At 47.3% G+C, this 19,521-nt stretch overlaps 1 protein-coding gene across 2 annotated transcripts in view; it reads right to left on the bottom strand.

Moving 5' to 3' along the window:
• Positions 1-1,701: 1,701 nt before the first annotated feature.
• dgkg (diacylglycerol kinase, gamma) overlaps positions 1,702-19,521 on the bottom strand; it is a 40,250-nt gene continuing 22,430 nt past the window's right edge. For both annotated transcript variants that reach the window (XM_078090571.1, XM_078090570.1), the window contains 5 exons: positions 18,126-18,216; positions 16,292-16,493; positions 7,588-7,708; positions 6,697-6,757; positions 1,702-6,203 (listed from right to left, as the gene is read on the bottom strand). In XM_078090571.1, the coding sequence (XP_077946697.1) occupies positions 6,105-6,203; positions 6,697-6,757; positions 7,588-7,708; positions 16,292-16,493; positions 18,126-18,216 (574 nt within the window). In that variant the 3' untranslated portion in view covers positions 1,702-6,104. The remainder of the gene's footprint in view (positions 6,204-6,696; positions 6,758-7,587; positions 7,709-16,291; positions 16,494-18,125; positions 18,217-19,521) is intronic.

Below are 19,521 nucleotides of genomic sequence, written 5' to 3'. Positions count from 1 at the left end.
TGCGTCTACTTTCTAATAGTCGGCCTCAGTTTGGGGTTTTCCAAGTTGATTTTTGACCATCTCACCACGAGCTGTAGTCACTGTGGAGCAGGGGTCTTCAACGTTTTTTCAGGCCAAGGACCCCCAAACTGATGGCGAGATGGAGCAGGGACCCCCTATTCTAGTTTCGTCCGCCATCTTTTATTTTTCAGCTTTGCGCGTTTACGTGAGCGTGAAGGTGATCTGATTGGCTGCTGCCTCTGCTGTCGCATCAGCATGAAAGGTGCTGTGAGTGAACCGGTGCCAAAGCTTGAGAGCTGCTGTGGGAAGCTGGATGTGTGGATTTATCCGTTCGCTACAATATGTTGGATTTATGTTAATGTGTGACAATAAAGAAGACAATAAATACAACACTGATTCTGAAGACATTTCAATTTGTGGAAAAAAAAATTCTTATCAACCAAAAATTTCGCGACCCCCCCTGCAGTACCTCCGCGGACCCCCTGTTGAAGACCTCTGCTGTAGAGTTTAAAAGTGCAAAGTTTGTCGATGTGAGTGACGATGCCACTCCCTCGACTTGAACATTAATTTTATGTTTCAAAAATGTTATATTCATGCAATATGGCCAAAAGCTCCAAAGTGACTAAACCAACCCGAGGTGAGATTCCTCTCTCGCTGTTTGTCAATCTAGAACACAAACTAAACATGTCAATTTCCAACATTTTTAAAGCCCTCATATATTCGTAGTCCTTGAACCCGACTTTCAGTCAGTCAGAGACGAAATAACCGCCGCTGCGATGACGCTGAAGTGTGCGAGCGCGTTGTAATCGAGAGCCTTGGCAGTCCGTCCCGGCTTGCAAATGTCTGTCAAAATGCACATTTCAAAAAGAGTCAAATTGGGGGAAGTGGTGCCTCTGGGCGCAGGATGCTCTCTCACTGAGGGACAAGATGTGACTTGCCCGCTATTAATAGGACTTTGGGAGATAATTCCTGCCTTGTTATCTCAGCAGCCGTACTCAAGGAGCCCCAGCCGATGGCAGCCTCTTCTGAGGCGCCGCGTTGTGTAACCGCGCTTTTCTTTCATTACGTCCCTCTCGTGTCTCTCCCGTTCTCAAGGCCGAGCCTCCATCTTCTTTTGACGTTTTCTTTTTTTTCTTCTCATCTTTCTTTCTCTCTCGCTCTGCTTTCACCGGCCACGTCTGAAGCTACCCGGCCGCGGATCGCAGGACCAAAAGGGCGAGAAGATAACGAGGAGCTTTTTGTTCCATTTGAATGAAGCGACTGCCGTTTCCTTTTGAAGATTTGAACTCAACGAGACAAAGCCCACCCGAAACCAAACGCGCATGTCATTTTTAAGCTGCGTTTGTCTATGAGCAACAGCGCTTTAAGCTAAATGCCAACAATGACAATGCTAAAACATTTTTTTCTTAGTGGTATATAAAAAGCAGGTTAGCAGATTTGAGCATTTGGCATCTTAAAAAGTTTGGCGCCTTCAGCGCTCTCGTTCAATACTGGATAAATTAAGGTTAATAGGGCACCATTCAAGGGCTTTGAAGACCTTTGTAACGTTTTAAATGTTAAATGTTTAAACACTGACTTGTAAAATAGTTGCTCCTGCTTTTGTTTAGTACGATTATTATAGGGTGCATTACCTAATAGAGGCTATATTAAGGAAGTCATCCTTCTTTAAACCATTGTCGGTTTGGAAAGAAAAAGCGTACCTTTACATGTTCAAGGACCTTTATTTGGTAAAATGTTTCCTCCGTGACAATGCCGACAAACAGTGAGGGGGACATATACTGTACAGACAGACCGTGGAGGCTGGACATATTGATTTATCAAGGGGGAGGGACCATGCGCTGGGGTTTGGAGGGGGGGGGGGGGGGGGGGGGGGTTGTCCTTGACCCAGTGTGGGCCAGAAGTCCCCCGCCGCCACACTGCCCCCCCCCCCCCCCAGGGGCTCACATCACAGACCTAGAATTCATACTTTTGATAACTTGGGGGCAGTAGATCGAAACACTTTGATTCGGTGCGTATTTGCCAGTGAAACAATTACAAGTCGAGTGAAGCAAATTGCATTCTGTCAGCTGGCCAGCAGGGGGCTACTCTGCTTTTTAAAAGAAAGTCAATTTGTGTAGAAGTCTATGAGAAAATGCCTCTACTTCTCTCTTGATTTATTACCCCAGGAAACATTGGGCACATGACTTTATGGTCTCAATCTGTAGTCCCAAATCTTCTTCGTGTAAATGATGTTTCATTTAGAGTCAAACAGACCATAAAGGCCAGTGCGCTTCAGGGAGGGGCTGCAGTCACATGGTCACTTCCGCTCTAAAGAGCTATAAAGAAGCACACCCGTGAGCCCCACTGGGTGCCATGTTTACTACCACTGAACTCACCAATTGTGTTTCAACCCACTGCAGAAAATAGTCCACAACAAAATCCCCATTTACGCCGATGTAGGTAACCGTAGCCAACTAACTGCAGTGGCCATCTGTTCATGACATCACAGAGGCCTAACTAACTAAATAAATATTCATGACCTATTTGTTTTGTTTTTAAAGCTAAATGGGGAAACTCAACGTGTGTCGTTGTCTTGTTACTTGGGATTTTTTTGTTTTTTCAGGAAACCTGCAGATAAACATTCTCACAGATATCCTCCCCCCCTTGTTTCATAATAAAGGTCAAATCAGTAGCAGCAAATCAGTCCACCACTCCGCCGATAACCGGAGGTTAGGACGACACAACAATCACTACTGGGTTGCCAAATATCGACGAGTTTGTTTGCGTTTCGTTGGTCTGAGCGCGCCGGGCCATCTGTTGACAGTTTGTGTTGAAGCGTGATTTACTTTCTGTCCCACGTGAGCACTGTGCAGAGCCCCGAGCGCAGCGCTGATCCATCCATTTGTTAAGGCAATTGATTACTTCAAAAGGGACAGGAATAGACACGGATTGTGACACATATTGGAGATTCACTCAGACGGGCTGCGTGTGGGCGTTCGTGTTGCTGCTCTTTCATTTCACAATAAATCACAGATGGACGTTGGACTGGTGAGAAATTTCATCTGGGAATCTTTTTTTTTTTTTTCTAGCATTGTTTTAATGTAACGCGACGGCTTCTTCTCGGCTTTCATGATTATAAACATGCTGCTGCCAAAAAAACGAAAAAAAATAATTAAAAACCTCAAGTTAAATACGTCGGATGAGTGGAATTTTAATGGAGAAAAATATTTGAATAGTCTGATCAACACTCTCCTCCTTGTTCACTCTCCTTTTGTTTCAGCAGGCATGCGGTGGTGTAAGTCAACTTCAGCTAAAATATTATAAACAAATATGTACACTTGCTGTCTAAAACAATCCTCTGTGTAAACATGCACTCTTTTCTCACTGCGCTCTCGCGGCACCCAGGCGCCATCGGACACAACTGCAAGTCGAGGAGAAAACGGCGTGCTGTATTTCTTATTGATGCCAGTTATGCCCACCGGCTTCCAATTGCTGTAAATTCAAACATTATCGGTTGAGGTGGATGACAGTGACACGTGGCTAACCTGAACGAGTCGAACCTAAATTCACACCCGAGGTGGGCGTGAATAACGACAGCGTTTTGAGGACACACGTGTTTTCGTGGGGCCCCCGGGCGCAAGCGTAATGACTCAATGCGTTTTAAAGGGAAACGGGGTGTAAAGGCTGTAGAGCCCGACCCCACAGCGGAGCTCAGTTTGGACCGTCGGAACATTCAACCAGTCTCCCTCCTGCTTTCTCCAGCAGCGTGCAAGGCAGCTTTCCACTGGCGTCCAACTCACATCGCACGTCGACCATTCGAGTTCGAACTTTCACAGTTACGTTCTCTTTGAGGGTCTCGCCGGTAATTGATTATCCTTAACTTTAAGGTAAATGTGAGTGACAAAAATATTCCCATTACCGTGTGTGTGGGAATTGGAATTTCGACATCACCCCAGAGGATAAACTACAGATGCCTTTTGCTGTAGAGCCACTGTGGGCTTCAGACCGGCGTGTTGGTAACCTGGTGCAGCCGTTCATATCCCTGTCTAAATTAAAAGGTATACAACTTGAATTATGTACATTTGGTTCAAATACTTACAGCGTGACATTCACAATGACCATTGCAGTGTTTTTAGTGCTAACATTAGCATGCTAACACAGTGAAAAACGTGGCGAGCATAAACAAACCTTGTCACTGCGAGCATGTTAGCATGCTAACATTAGCACGTAGTTCCAAGACTGGAGACTTGTTGAGTGAAATGACCTCAAAAGTAAAAGGAAGTTTCTTTCCTGGAGCTTCTTGTTGTTTGCGGGTTCTGCTTAATCTGCAATAAACTTCATGGATGCTCCAGTTTTACTTTGAATCCATTGCTGACCAACACTTCGTAGCGCCACGTGAACCGTGAGAATATTTTGTCACACACTCTGAAACAACGCATTTGTTGCTCCCGTATCCTCCACAAAGCAGGGAAGAAGCCGACACTCAACCCAACTCTCAAACAATGTAAATTAAACAAGTGGAAAACTGCCTTCGGCGAGCGAAGAATACTGATATGAACTCTTCTAAGCTAAGATTTACACATGAATAACAATGATATAATAAAACACATTTTTGTGTACAGTATTTGTGAGCTACTCCGCTACTTTCCAGAAATATACATATACTCTTTCAGCACACACTACTATACATAATTTGCCATATTGTGGGGACAGTAATACGGATACAAACACTGAACTATAAGCTCTCTGAACGTCATACCCGTCTTCCATCGAACACAATCCCTCGAGTCTTGATTTGGTGTAGATAAACAAACCACGAGTGCATGGAAGCAGTAGGCGCGCGCACACTTGACATTGTGAGTTGATGTTTGACACAGTATTTAGGTGTAGGCTTTCACCGGAGGAGAGACCCTGCCTGAAATAGAAGGATAAATTTAGTTCTCTGTCATCGCTCTGGTAAATAAAAACCCCAGCGGGCCCCGCTGTTGTACCCTTGAGTGGATTTATTTCAATCCTTTAGGCCACTGGAAGGGTCCCGTGGCCCACGGTACACAGGAGCCGTCGCACGGCAGTGCCGATCCTCGGGCCATGCTGCCGAATGGACGCGTACGGGGACAGGGGCGGGCGCCGCCAGCACGAGCTAGTACACCGCTGCGCTGCCAGTCGTTGCTGCTTAGAGAAGTTCGTTCAGTCCCACAACAATATACGGCGGCGGCGCCGCCGGCGGACCCTGCAGGGAGGCCCGGGCCCCAGCAGCAAGGAAAGAGGAATAACAACGTAGAAGAAGCCAGTCCTCTGGCTGATGGTGTCGTTCGCTTACGTAGGTCATATGGGGGCATCGATATGACGCCGGGTCTGTTTCACGACCAGGTTAAAAGTGCAGTAACTTTAAAATCTGGAATGAAATCATACAGTGATGGCCTGCAGCATTTTGCCTCTGCTTGAAGTCTACCGCCAGATCGTCCACACGGCGAGTAAATGTGTGTTTAAAGGATCTCTTTGTAGGCCAGTGATGCTAAAAGGCGAAAAGAAAAGAAAATACCTGCATGTTTCAACCGATTCCAGGCCGCCGTTCCGCCCCACTGCCGCCAACCCACAAGCACAATGAGTCAATAATGGACGAGACAGTCTGTGGGGAGGCCCCCCCGGAGTTCATGCTCCTACAAGCAACCGCTGTTTCATTATTCATGCAGGTGTTTCAACGGAGAGGCAGATCTTACTCCATATTTACCCACCGGCCTTGTAAACAACCGCGTTTGCTGCCACACCGCTCTCACTTATTTGTTTTTACCTCCTTTCCTTTCCTCACTGTAGTGCTGTTGGGAGCTCCTTTCTTTCTCCTCAGAAAACCCACCGTCTTCTATTCCCCGCCATCGCTTTCGTTACGTTTGGGGCGGGGTTGTTTGGGCTGAGAGACTTGGATCCGTGGCTCACACAGAGGTTTGGGGACAAGACAATAGCTACACAGGAATAGGTCTGTACTGTATGCTGAGAACCTCTTTCATTCCAGCGTACCAGTCTTCTGCTGGAGCTCCCTATGCCGCACACGTGTGTGTGTGTGTGTGTGTGTGTGCATGTATATGCGTACTGTGTAGGTGTGTGTTTCTTATGTGCAAGCACGTGTCCTAGTCGCGGCTGCGGTTGCGTTTCTTGAAGAAAAAGAAGGGTGTCTTCTGAGGCGGACCCAGTAGAATGGGGACCTGGTTCATGTGTGTGATCCTGATCTGTAAGAAGAAGACAGAGAAGGACATGGTGAGTTGGCAGAGTTTGTGGATAAAACCGACCCTGACAATTACCCACGGAACAGTGTCTCCCGCCCCCATAAAGATGCTTATGCTGCACTTCCACCGAACAGCAGGCCACCGGTCGACGCGGCACGCTCATTCTTCACTGCAGTCCTCTGATTGGACGGAGATAATTACACCACGGCGGTGTGGGAAAACCAGCACGAGCCAAGCTACCGTCAATAATTAATGCTCATTTTTGTATCCCCTCGACGTGTATATTTCACGCTGGGTTCTTAATAGATTCCCCCGTCCGATATGGTGCCATGCTATGGAAATCGGGGACATTAGTATATAGTCTGAGTGTCTGAGAAAATACTTAAATATGTAGCCTCTCGGGGGGGGGCGGGGGGGCTCGTTGGATCTGATGAAATGCCTCCTGACAGAATCCCTATCGTAGCATAAATTTCCATGGTTCTCATTCGACTCTCACCGTGCAGGGGGGCTGCATCCAGGGCTCGCCATCGATCTGCATCGGCAGCCGCCGGGACGTCCTATGAAGAGAGAGGCAGAGAGGTGGGAGGGGGGCAGGAGAGAGAGAGAGAGAGAGAGAGATAGAAGTAGATAGAAGGGTGGGGCTGGCGGTTGTGAAGGTCAGATCACACACACCTTTGAGGCGCGAGATGCCTGTTCACACTGCCCCAGGACGGGGTCAAACACTGCACCCTTTGTTCCCACGAGAGCCATTCCCAGACTGGCCCCCGCTCTTTAAACTCACAGACCCACTGTATATGCACACACACACACACACTCAAAGTTGGTTTAAGACTTTGATGCATGCCGCTCCCGCTGCAGAAACACAGCACGGGAGAATGAATGCGATGAATGCTCTTTTAATTCTGCTCCAGGAAAGTATTCGAAGCAGCGCAACTTGTGAAAGTCACTCCTCCGGTACAGTAATTGGCTCACTGTAGAGGTCAGCTGGGCCGCAACAAAAAAAAAGTGTCGGATCCAAAAAGAAAATCAGCTTTAAACATTCGTCAGTAACTAAATGTTCATGTGACGTCGGATAAGAGAGTCATTAACTGGAGTCCAGCACTGTAAAACCAGCTATAGTGCATACAGACAGGTCCCGTTCTGTGATTGGGTGAACTCACTCAGTATAGTGGGCATTTATACAATATGTAATTGATGTTATATGCTGGATGCTGCAGGGATTTTAGACTTCAAACACGTCCTGCGTCGAATGGAGACGGATGCATTCCGTGCAGAAAGTACAGCTTCCAGTTGCTCGACCAGAAGGAGGGCGCAGGGAGGGAAGGGGAGCCGAGGCAGACAAAGGGGAAGACGGAGATTAGAGATCAAAGGATGAGGAGGGTCTTACCTGATGGTGACGTTGGCACACTGAGCCAGTCTGCGTCCGGCGCTCTTCAGGCCAGTGTAGATCTGTCCCATCTCTATCGCCCCTTCAAGGCCCACCACCTCCACCAGTTGGTCACTGAAGTCTGGATGGAGAGAGACACAATAAATCAACCTTATTCAGAAGCGTTCTTTTTCATTCGGTGTGGAGAGTATAGCTCATGTCCCGGGTGAAACCATTATCTCAACCTTTGACTCGAGTTATTAAGTTAAAAGCTAAAAGTTAATAATGAGCCGAAACCGAAAACATCCGTAGCTTGTTCAGCTCCCAATTCCCCCGTAGCTTCATCCCCACGAGCAACCAGTGTCACGTCGTATTCACGCTGCAGTTTTTAAATAAATTATTATCATGAAAAATACAGATTACAGCCCCTTGAATGTACAGCGCGTCAGAGGGGGACGTTCCCCGTGTTAGACGGAGAACATTAACGGTTCACCGTGAAACCTTTTAACAGCCTCCATGTAATCTTTTAATCCTTCGATTCCCCTTTGTGTGTTTGAAAGAGGCGACGCCTCTTAGTCCGTATTTACAGCCATGATCTTACAGGTCGGCGATGATCTAATTTGCCGCTCGACTTTCAATACCCTTTAGCTGGTAAGAAAGCTAATTGGGAGTTTACGTGTTTGCTCGCCCCCCTCCCCCCCCGGCCACCGCGCAGGTTCTGACAGGTGAGACACGAGAACTGTTTTGTCTTTTGCGGCCGGGGGGGCAATTAGTGAGGAGCTTCGGCAGAATCTAATCTCACGAAACTATCACGAGGTATCTCATCGACAGCAAGTAACCGCGTGACGAACATAGAACGTAAGAACACGGCTGGAGGAGCCCACATGGACTAGATCTGCTCTTCTTATGGTCTTCATTCACATTATTGGCCGCTGTGGTCTGGTTCGACACACAAACAAAAAGGCTGAGAATCCAGTCGAACCTCTTCTTCTGTAGCCTGAGAGTGGACATAGCGGGGTTTCTCCCCATTGCCTCCATTAGTCTTGAAATGTCAAAGAAAGACGCAGCAGAAACAGCCGTCCATCACTTCCCAATTGTGACCACTTTGTCGCCATTACACGTCTCCGAGGGGAAATAGCGGAAAGGCCACTGCTCTTCACCCTCGGAGGGATTTACAAAAAAAAAAAAAAAAGAAAGGTAAACATTGTGACACAGAGTTGAGAGAATTTGTTTTTGCTGCACCGTAACGGTTCCTGACATCAGTCAGGATCATCTCCGGGTTAACCAGTGTGTTCTATCTGCAGGCCGCTTGTTCTTGTTCTGGCTTCGGCATTTAGGAGCTTTGTGGCATAAAGCTTCAAAGGAGGAGAGAACAAGTCACCGGCACTTAAATATTTCAGGTGACAATTCAAAAGAAAATGCCAGAGTAAGGGACAAACATTTTGAAATCACACCCGAGTTTCGCCAGTAAGAAGGAAGCGCTCTGACGTTAAGAGGAGCAGTAAACTGCAGCAGCTTTTGATTCGTAACATGAAAATATTGGTATCAAAAGGTACTTTGACTTTGACGTCTATGAGACGTTTATGGTGATTGCATTTCTAAACGCTGAAATAGATCACTTGTTCTACAAAAGGGGCAAATAAAGGCATCTTGTGGAAGTTTTTTATGTAATATTTTCACCCTGGTGCCACCGGAAAAAAAGGCCGCAGTGAATAGAACACGGTTTACGTTGCTGAGGCCGACCGGTTACACCAGCGGAATGTAAACCTAATATTCCCTCTCTGGGCGGGTCACGTTCCATCTCTCTCCTTCGGTAAATCTCCAGTTCGATGCATGAATCATTTGCCTTGCAGACTTTCTTTTAGCGGTCTAAAAGCTTCCCCCGGTCCATTTCTTTTCTCCCTCATCACTTCAAACTGGTCGAACCCTGATTATGGACCAGCACACCTCATGAAATCCCGTCTTTCATCCATTGGTAAAGTTGCTGTCTCAGTTTTGCTGATGCCTCTTTATGACCTACATTACAGCCAGAGCCCACCGGCCTGGACCCCCCTGCTGTGCCCCCCCCCGAGGCAAGAGAGGCTCGGCTTCTATAATGGGAGTCTGGCGCTTGGAAACACGCACCGTTGTCCACAGGGACAGACTAAACCATCGTGAGAGCCTCCTAGTAGTTTAAATACGAAAAATGCAGCTTTGACTGTATTTGTCTCAACATAAATATCTAAATGCTTTTTTAAAGCTTTTTCCCCAGATTGTCAAGAATAAAACATTTATTTATTTAGAGCTACAAACACAGAACACTGGAGTAGACCTACAGATGATAGTGTTCACTAAAGAAATGAACTGCCCCCAAAAACCCTGTGGACATGATCTGAGTGTCCTAAATGTCAGCCCCGATCCCTTAGTACATCTTCCTCATCCTGCATCTAAAGCGGAAACTACGCCTCATCTTTAGCCATGTGCACCACATGAGCCCCCCCCCCGTCTCTGCAGGCCTTTCCAGGAAACCATCATAATAGGATTGGGCATCCGCTAAGAGAAACGCTGGACCGTTGGGGACTTAGGGATCAGCGGTACTAGAGACAATGGCTGCATACGACAGATGGGAATTAAAAAGGAAAAACTGCATGTAAAGATGGAGTCTTTTTTTTTGTCTGCGAAAGCCGTAAAAAAAAAAAAAAAGAGTAAAAAATAAAGTGTTGACATGTCCTATTTTAGGATTTTAAAACCCTCCTATTCATATGTCCTTTTCCTGTTGTAGTGTGAAATGAATAAATCCCCCTCCTTCGCACGCCCACCCGTAAACCTCTACTTCCTCCCAACACCAAAGAAGGGCACGGCGTCCTGCCGGCGTCCCGGCGCGAGAGCCCGATGGCAGAGGAGGCCGCTGGGCTGGTTCCCACCTCGCTGACCATCCCCGCCTCATCACATCCCGACCGGCGCGGATGCTCCTCAGTGAGGTGGAGCTAAGAATAGACTGGAGCGGCCTGTTACATAACGCCACCGCGGTGCATTCTGGGACGGGATGGCAGAGCTTTTGCCAGGCAGCGAGAATCGGCACTGCTGTGCGGCACCGTTCTTCTCCGCTGCGCAGTGGGAATCTTTCCAAACGCATTATTGTGGATTAAAAACTAAAATATAGATATAATTACGTATCTAATTTCCAATATTTTCTTTAACTTCATCGCACTGATTTGTCTGCTGCAGCTAAATGGAAAACGACTTCTCCGATTTGAATTTTTACAAAAGGCGTGGCGGTGGAATCAAAAAGAAATAAACTAGTGCTCACAGTCATTGCAATAAAGGAACATGTCAGTGAACGACAAAGGCGCTTTATTGCACTGAGACGAACCCCCAGTCAGCAGCGTTTGTTACTGGTTTCCTTTCATGAGAGCCATTGACATGCAGAGAGGCATCGAACATCTGCAGACTTGCCCAATCGAGTGACAAGCTATTTATAACGAGCCTTCAATTAGAAACGGAAAGATGAATTATTATAAACCCCCCCCCAGAGGAGCCGATTCAGCTCTCGTTGTTCATCAGGATGAGGTGTTGGGCTATAATTATTAGCAGGCATGTTTGTGTATCCTTCCTCCGCCCACTGACCGGCCTGTTATTGTCTCAGGGTGGCCAGAGTCACGGCAGATGGTCGAGAGGAACTGCAGCTCACCTCGCCAACACCAGCGGAGGTAAAGGTACGGGGGAGAGCACTTGGCCATTTGACAAAGAACACAATGTTACTGTGAGAACACACACACACACACACACACACACACACACCAGGTCGCCGAGTCCTTACATGGTCTGTAAGTACACAGATGGTGAAATTTCAGTTCAAGAACCCAAATCATCATGAGAATCTTGATCCAGATGGGAGGAAAGAAGGAAAACGACCGTGGGAAAGAGGCGGTTGTCGAAGACGCTTTAAGAAATGTCCTCTTGTCCGTCTCCTGTTTGGAAGCGATTGGCCTCTTTTTAGGATCATTTGTCGTTCATTAACTTTGAGTGAACGTGAGGTCATCCGCTCTCCCAGCATCCACTGAGAGCGGCAGGAGCTATTTCCAGCCACACAGACCGGTGGGGGTGAATCAAAGTAATTATAGCGTGTGTGTTTTTTTTTGTTTTGTTTCGTTTTTCCTCCCCGTTGAGCGAGAAGCGCCCGACACACAGTTTCTGTACGCGATCGGCCCAATATAGCCTCTTGACACCATGTCACAGCTTGACTGTGAGCGCTGAGGGCGGCGGGGCTGGTGGTTCGTGGACCTTGGATGGAAGGTGAGGAGGGGGGGGGGGAGGTAGTGACGGGTGGAAGAGGAGGGGGAGGAGAGAGCCGGACAAACAGGCAGAGAAAACAAATGAGTCATGGCGGGGCGCGGCGCGGCGTGAACGTGGTCCGTGCCGGCGTCAGTAACTCATTCGACCCTGGGGACGTATTATTTATTTGCAAGTAACAAACAGACACTACATGTTGGTTGAAGAAGGCCAGTCCACAGTTTGGAGGTATGGTACCGTCACCATAACCATTATTCTGTCTGAAAGCTGCATTACCTCTAATGACCACCGGGGGCGACGCCTCTGGTTTGCATAATGCGAGGAAGACAGAACCGGGAGACGTCTGGAATTGGTGGGAGGCAGATGAGCAAGGCGTGGTCCAGATATCAGAAGGGTCTTTATTTGCAAGAAAGGAAGGTCCCTGGTACACGTATCAATAAACGAATATACAAATAGACCTAGTTAGTTCACTTTAACGTAAGTTAATAGACATAACCTAGTAACCTAACCTACTCGATCGCACGCACTCAGTCAATGTCCTCTAAACCTTTGTAGCGCCGTCAATCAACCCGCGCTATGTCGCACCAGGTGTGCAGGTGACACCCATTAGGACAGACTCTCCCCCCCGTGTACCTGCTCTAACCCGATGATGTCACCGCTGACGCCATCGCCTGTATAAACACTGCCTGCTTTCCACTTAGCCGTTGGCACACGTGCTGAGGAAGGGAAGTACCCAAGACACACTAACATGGGGACAAAGGTGGGTTTACTCACACATAAAGAGTTTAATTACTTAGAAGTCAATGAGAAAATGCACTCTACTTCTTTGTTGATTTATTACCAGTAAACATTGTGAACATAAGTTTGTGTCAATCTAATATTAAATATTCTTAAATCCAGCGTAATGTTACTTAATTACCCACTTTACCTTTAGTAAATTTAGTAGACCCTGTTTTAAATAAAATGGATGATAAAGTAGAGCATCCTTAAGGCCAACAGGACACAATAATGCATTGTTGAGTTGTACTAAAATAAACTAGAATAACTAAACTTTTACTAGCAAGAATTAGCATTAACTAGCTCTGATGCGCTAATAAGCTATCAGGCCTCAACCCTTGTCCAAGTATGGTCACTTCTGACTCAAAAACCGTAGCCGACCAACCACTCGGTGACTATGTTCACTTGTAACGAAGTAAAGTGAAGGATGGAAGTAGTCAAGTAAAAGAATGAGAGTTGTACTTGAGTAAAAGTACTTATTTACTCTCCACCACTGTTGCTGTGAGACAAAAAACGTAACATCCCATAACTACTGAAGTAACCGAGCGCTGCCGGGTTTAGTAAATGTAGCGTGAACATCTCAGGCTGCACATGCACTTGTGCGGCCCGGTTCGACCTGGCGGGACGCCGGGCTCGAACCGGGCCGCACCCACTTTATTTATGTGCGTCCTTTCCAGCTCAATCCACTGCAGGAAATTGAGGAAATCTGATCTGGGAGCAGGGAGGAAATAAACAGGCGAGGGCAGAGATGGCGCAGAGATAAAAGTTGAGGAGGAGCGCGGCTCCTCGTACGTGAATCCTGTTCCTGTCGGCGGCAGCTGTGATCCGTCTTCATCCGGCTGACAAGGACGCACTTTTGAACCCACTTCACTCGAAAAGGCTCAGACGGGTCGCCTCTTTCTCTCCACCGCGGCACATCTGGAGACTACTTTTCTTTACCCATTTAGGGAGAGTAACTTACACCTCGGCGGATGAAGGATGAGGAGCTCACAGCTTGATTTTTGGTTATCAAGAAGTTCAGGTAAAAAAAACTAAAAAAAAAAAACTTATATGGACAAATTATTCTCAGTGATCAAATTCGACTTGCTCCTTATTGTATCGCTTGATAACAACGAGGAGACAAAGCGCCTCGTGTGGGGACACGCCGCCCGTCCTCAAGGCCAAGCGCGCTACCTGACCTCCGATCGGATCTCTGGGTGTTCCCGAACGATGCCGCTCGATCCGGACAACAGACACTATGTTTCAGTTTCAGCGAAGCGCGCTGTGTTGCCATCACACGTCTCTGCCCATGCAGAACAAGAACCAGAGCCCACAGTGACTCAGAGGGCCGCGGTTTCATCACTGAGGTCAGAAGCGCCGCGGGCGTCTTTCAGTCACTCCGCGTAACCGTGGCTGATTGCATTAACTGCAGCAAACAGATTTAAAAGCTTTAGTTTATTGCGCCAGAGAAAGCAACTGCCATAAACAATTAGTGGTATGATAAACATGCAGGCACGCACAGACACGCACAGACACACACGTACGGAGACCTGGAGGCACAATAGCGCATACCTCTCTGAAACTAGAGCACTCGGAGCTCTATTTCCAAACAGCATTAGCAGGAGAAGCTAATGTGATAAAGGTTAGATCCTGAGGGAAAACTCTGCAGCACAAAAAGATTCCATCGCACACGATCCAGCACGCACAAAGTGGATGAATTCACACACGTTTTACTGACGCTGTCCCTGAAACTGTTTATATTGACATTGTGTAATTATTTGCACTGTTAAACGCGTATGCAAAGGCTGCCAAGTGAAATTCACAGGTCAGGGCATTTCTTTATTTTCTAACATTGTATGTAATGTAAATGTAAATAGCTATAAAGTACAAGGCAATCCAAAAAAAATGCAAAGATCGTAAGTAAACGTATAAAAAATTTATTAATTATTGACGACCTTAACATGCTCTCTACAATAACATTTTTTTTGCTTGCTACTCTTTTGATTTAAGACTGATTTGACTGATTTAATAAAACGTAGGTACATAATAAGAATGAATGATTCTAAACAATGCATCATCGGTCCATAAAGAACACACACAATTGGTTTTAATTGGCTTCTTATTTCTTATCACGGTGTCATTTTGATGCAATTACTTTCGAGTGTGTGAGGACATTCCTTCAGAAGATAATTAACTGCACATCCTCCTCTGTTAACCACGGACACGTCGAGTCCCATAATCTGAAGCGTCGGGCCGACAAACCGCTTTGTGACGGTCCGCATTTTTAATAATGAGTGATTGAAACGATTCATCTGTTGTCAAGATTTGTCTACCCGTGAATTGATTGACCCCCCAAACGTTTCCTCAAAGTCAAATCAAGTCTTTTCCCAAAAGCGTTTGGATTGAGTTACACGGAAAGGGGGTTTATCTCTTTTCCTGGTCGCTTTCGCGTAATGAGATAAGGGAAATCCCTTCAAGTGAGGACAGTTTGTTGGTCGTCACTTCTCTAAGAGGCTACTTTGGGATTACGGGCCCGGATTTGGGTTGAGAGTTAAAAGCAAGCTGAAGACTCACAACGTGGACTGAGCTAATGGCTGCAAATGATCTCGCCCGCACAGAGACACGCACCCGTGCGTCTGCTGTGTACGTCACGGGCGTCTACGCGGTCGCTACAAAGCATATAAATCATGCTTATTATGGTCAGATCCTGCAGGGCCAAAGGAGGACCCAAAGGTGACCTCGTGGGCAGTTTGTGTTGTGAAAAGGATGCTACGGCTTAAAACGGACCCAAATTTTAGCAAATTCCACGTCCCAAGGCGGAGTTTTCAAGTTTCAAGAAGTAAACCAAAGTAATCCGGCTCCTTTCAGGCACAGAGGATTATGTAAGTGGTTTCAAGGACTTAGTCGGGCTCCTGAGCTCAACTTCATGTGCAAAACTAATGTTTTTAACCCTTAAGATGATCAAACTCCCATACATTCAACATACATACTTTCACCAGCGGACACATCTTCCTTTAGCCTCGAAGGGCCACACTGGCTACACTTTGAAAATCACAGTGCAAAGACTACATCTGCACAAAGTTTATTTAGCTAACAACACCACAAAGGTGAGTCATACGAGTCACCGCTGTTCCTTCCCTCGCACACGGCAGTTTGTTTCACTAAAGTCTTTCTTCCTCTCCTCTGATCTTCACTTGGTGGGCCTGACGTCGCCATGGAAACAAGGTTTAGGTCACTCAGCGGAGTAACAGAGTGAAGTAAAAGCCTCGGTGAGAGCACGGAGTGGCTTGTTCTTCAATTATCGAGGACATCGAATGCAAACTCAACCAGCAGCCTCGCGTCATTGAGGTGGAGAGTAGATAAATATTATGAAAAAAGGAGAATTCAACACCTCACGGAGAAATTGGCACAGGCAAGTCAAATAAAATTGATTACATAAATGAATACTGACGCAGCTACAAATGAGAGAAAAACAACCACTAATTATCAAGATCCTATAATCATTTCCAAATGTACAAAGTTAAGCTTATAGTCAATTATTGCTGTGCAGTCAAATGAAAAGAGGCTAATCATTTCTTGTGCTTTTTTGGTAAAAACAATCAAGCCCCGGGGTCAGACACCGGGCAGTGAGATGGTGACTGCTGACCACTCGCACCGTTTGGTTATAATCTACCTGATGAAACCCGCTCGGACTCACCTTGCATGCAGAACTTGAGCTCTTTGGCGTCCGTGACGGTGCCGGCCGGCGCCCTCTCCGGGGCCTTCTTGCTCATGCGGTTGTAGTTCCTCCTCTTTTTCGACTCGCCCCACAGGTGAGAGCCGCCGTGCATGCTGGGAATGTTGAGCACGGCGATGCCCTCCAACGAGGTGTTGCTGAGGTCCACGATGATCCCGTCGCACTGGAGGGGGAATTATGAAACACACGCTTAAGTTTTTACATTGAGCTTGAAAAGACACGTGCAGCCGTCATTCCCACCGCCTTTGTCAAAGGTGACGAACAGGTCTCTGTCTAACGTCAACGTGGATGCTAATGGGCTAACGGCAACGTGGATGCTCATGGGCTAACGCCAACGTGGATGCTCATGGGCTAACGCCAACGTGGATGCTCATGGGCTAACGGCAACGTGGATGCTCATAGGCTAACGCCAACGTGGATGCTCATGGGCTAACGCCAACGTGGATGCTCATGGGCTAACGCCAACGTGGATGCTAATGGGCTAACGCCAACGTGGATGCTCATGGGCTAACGCCAACGTGGATGCTCATGGGCTAACGCCAACGTGGATGCTCATGGGCTAACGCCAACGTGGATGCTCATGGGCTAACGCCAACGTGGATGCTCATGGGCTAACGCCAACGTGGATGCTAATGGGTATCAGATCATGATTCGCTGCATCATGGAGTGAGATGGACTTCCCTGCCTGCGGCCTCTTTGCACACCAGTGGCTCGTTTAAGACCTTTGGATGCATTTTGTCTGGATGCAGTCTGCGGGCAGCAGCAAAGTGTGCGAGTGACAGTAGTGAAATATGCTATAGTAGTAACCCCATTTGACATTTGTCTGGGTAAAACTCTGAAGTATATTGGGCCTCATCTGAATCACACACGGCAGAGGGTGTCACCAACACCTCGCTGTGACTCGGCATGAATAAATGATGAAGTGAGTCAAAGCAGCCGTGGAATCCAGGTGTACCTGCTCGATGAAGGACGCTGCAGTGGTCTGTAGTTGGAAATGAATAATCCAATGAAAGAGACCGTCTTATTTTGAGGGCATATTATTCCTGGGCCTTACAATAAAATAACATAAAATATTAAAATGTCGTAAAACCACAAAAAAACATGTTTCTTCGCTGTACGTAACGATAGATGTCGTGACAAGAAGGGAAAGACAAAAAATTGGATTGCCCCCCCCCAGGACATAAGCCCCACACCCTCTGTGTAAGCGGATTGGACAGAAGTAAAAATACACGTCAGATTGGTTTTTCATGTAAGTCGTGTAAGGGGGCTCACGCTAACTAGCAGTGGCCGCTACTGGCACAAACGGTCATAATATTCATTCATCCATGTCTTCCTATAATCATCTGAAACTAAGACTCTTATACGGAGCGGGTCGTCTTCACGCAGTCAAATGGTCACATTGGGGTCTTTAAAATAAATGAAACATATGGAAACAGTGGGGCTGGAACCCTTTGAGATGGAAGCAGCTTGTTTGCATTTCCCTCCCAACGGTACGTGCATATAAGCACCCGGGTGACAGAATGAGGCAATCAGTGACTTCATGGAGCATTAATTTGACGCTGTGCTATGAATAGCTCGCCTCGTTAATACAAGACAATCACTTTGTTAAATCTTTGCGACACATAAGAGAATAACGGCGTCTGAAAGTCTGTCAGAAAAGTGAACTCGTTAACGTGCAGCGAACACAAGATGTTTGAAGCCTTGTTTATTTCGATCAAACAGTTTATCGTCGGGTGTTTGTAGATTTTCTCTCTCGCTCACTTTTCTCAGCGATGACAGCTGCGATCCGACTCACCTCCACTTCTATGCATTCGTTAAGCTTCTTGCAGGTGGCCGATATGGTCTCGGTGGTGCCGAACTCAAAGTACCAGAGCTTGTTCTTCATTCTGAGGAGAAAGCAGAACACAGGCGTGTTTTTGTCGAACACAAATGTCCTCCCTGCTGGGAGCCTTCGGGGGCATCCGGACGCAAGGTGGAGCCGGCCCGCGTTTTTGAAATCGGACAGTTTCGGGACTAGCTGGCGGCGGCTTTGTGGAAGTCAAAGCTCCACCCGGCGCCCCGGGGGGGGCCTTAAAGTGAAGCGCCGATCGCTTTACTGCCTCGGGGGGGCCCGGGGGTTCAAAAGGTCACCGTGGCCTCTGGAGAGGACGCTGGGGGTGAAACGTGGCCCGGTTGGAGGCTGTGGGATGGGGGTTGAACCCTCGGGGCTGGCTGAGCAGAGGTGACCCGCTGGACGAGCTCCTGATGTCTCACCCCGATGACACCTCCCTCCATAACAGGACAGCGGGTTCGTCTGCACGCGGACACGCTGCTGACACTGACAACATCGGCTATTGACACAACCGCTCGGTGATATGTGGGCGGACCAGAACATTTGGACAGGACACAACCTGCACCGTAAAATGACACAGTAGACAAACCTGAAAGTGAAGTCAAACCGCGGACTAACAAAGCATGAAAAGAATTCACCGGTGTTTGTTGGACTTGAAACGTAACCTAAATGTCTTAAGCCGCTGCGCTCGTTCACATGTTTTTCTCACTGCTAATTGTCTTTCTGTCCCTTGCTCTCTCTCTCTCTCACCTTAATGCCTCCCCAGAAGCCTCCGCCGCTGTCAAATCGGGGGATTATGAGCATATTTGAGATCACAATTAGGAACAGTTGCGATTCTCAATGAGGCGAGCCGCCTAACCTCATTAAGCCGCTTCCACTTGAGAGACGGTCTGTAAAAAAAATGCAATTAACTCATAGTTTTCCCCCCTCGCATGGACGGAGAGTGCAACAGGGAGACAGACTACTTCCATAAGCCTTCCCCCCATTATTCCCATGTTTATGCACCACAACCGGTGAAATGCCGGAACAAAAAGGACGTTAAGTTATCTTCGAAAAGACGACGTGTTTTTGTCCCATTTTTGGCCCACTGTTCAGCTTGTGCGGCGAACAAAGCGGAGAGCTTATTATTCCTATTCACGTTTAATGAATCCAGTCGGTTTGAAGAGATAGCTTTCAGACTGTAACCCAAAGACCTGTTGGAGTCACACGGAGAGAATCCACATTGGCTTTAGGGGGAACCACGATGTTATGAAAACACTTTTGCTGCAAAGCTCCGTCGACTGTATCCAGTTATCTCTCGCCTCACGGTGCCCCCCCTCCGCCCCCCCGCAGATAAGCATCTCCTTTAATCCCCAATGTG

Source organism: Gasterosteus aculeatus, chromosome 16, assembly GCF_964276395.1.
Source record: "Gasterosteus aculeatus chromosome 16, fGasAcu3.hap1.1, whole genome shotgun sequence".
In the NCBI taxonomy this organism is placed as follows: domain Eukaryota; kingdom Metazoa; phylum Chordata; class Actinopteri; order Perciformes; family Gasterosteidae; genus Gasterosteus; species Gasterosteus aculeatus.
The sequence above is the reverse complement of the archived record's forward strand: the minus strand, read 5'-3'. Positions and strand labels throughout refer to the sequence as shown.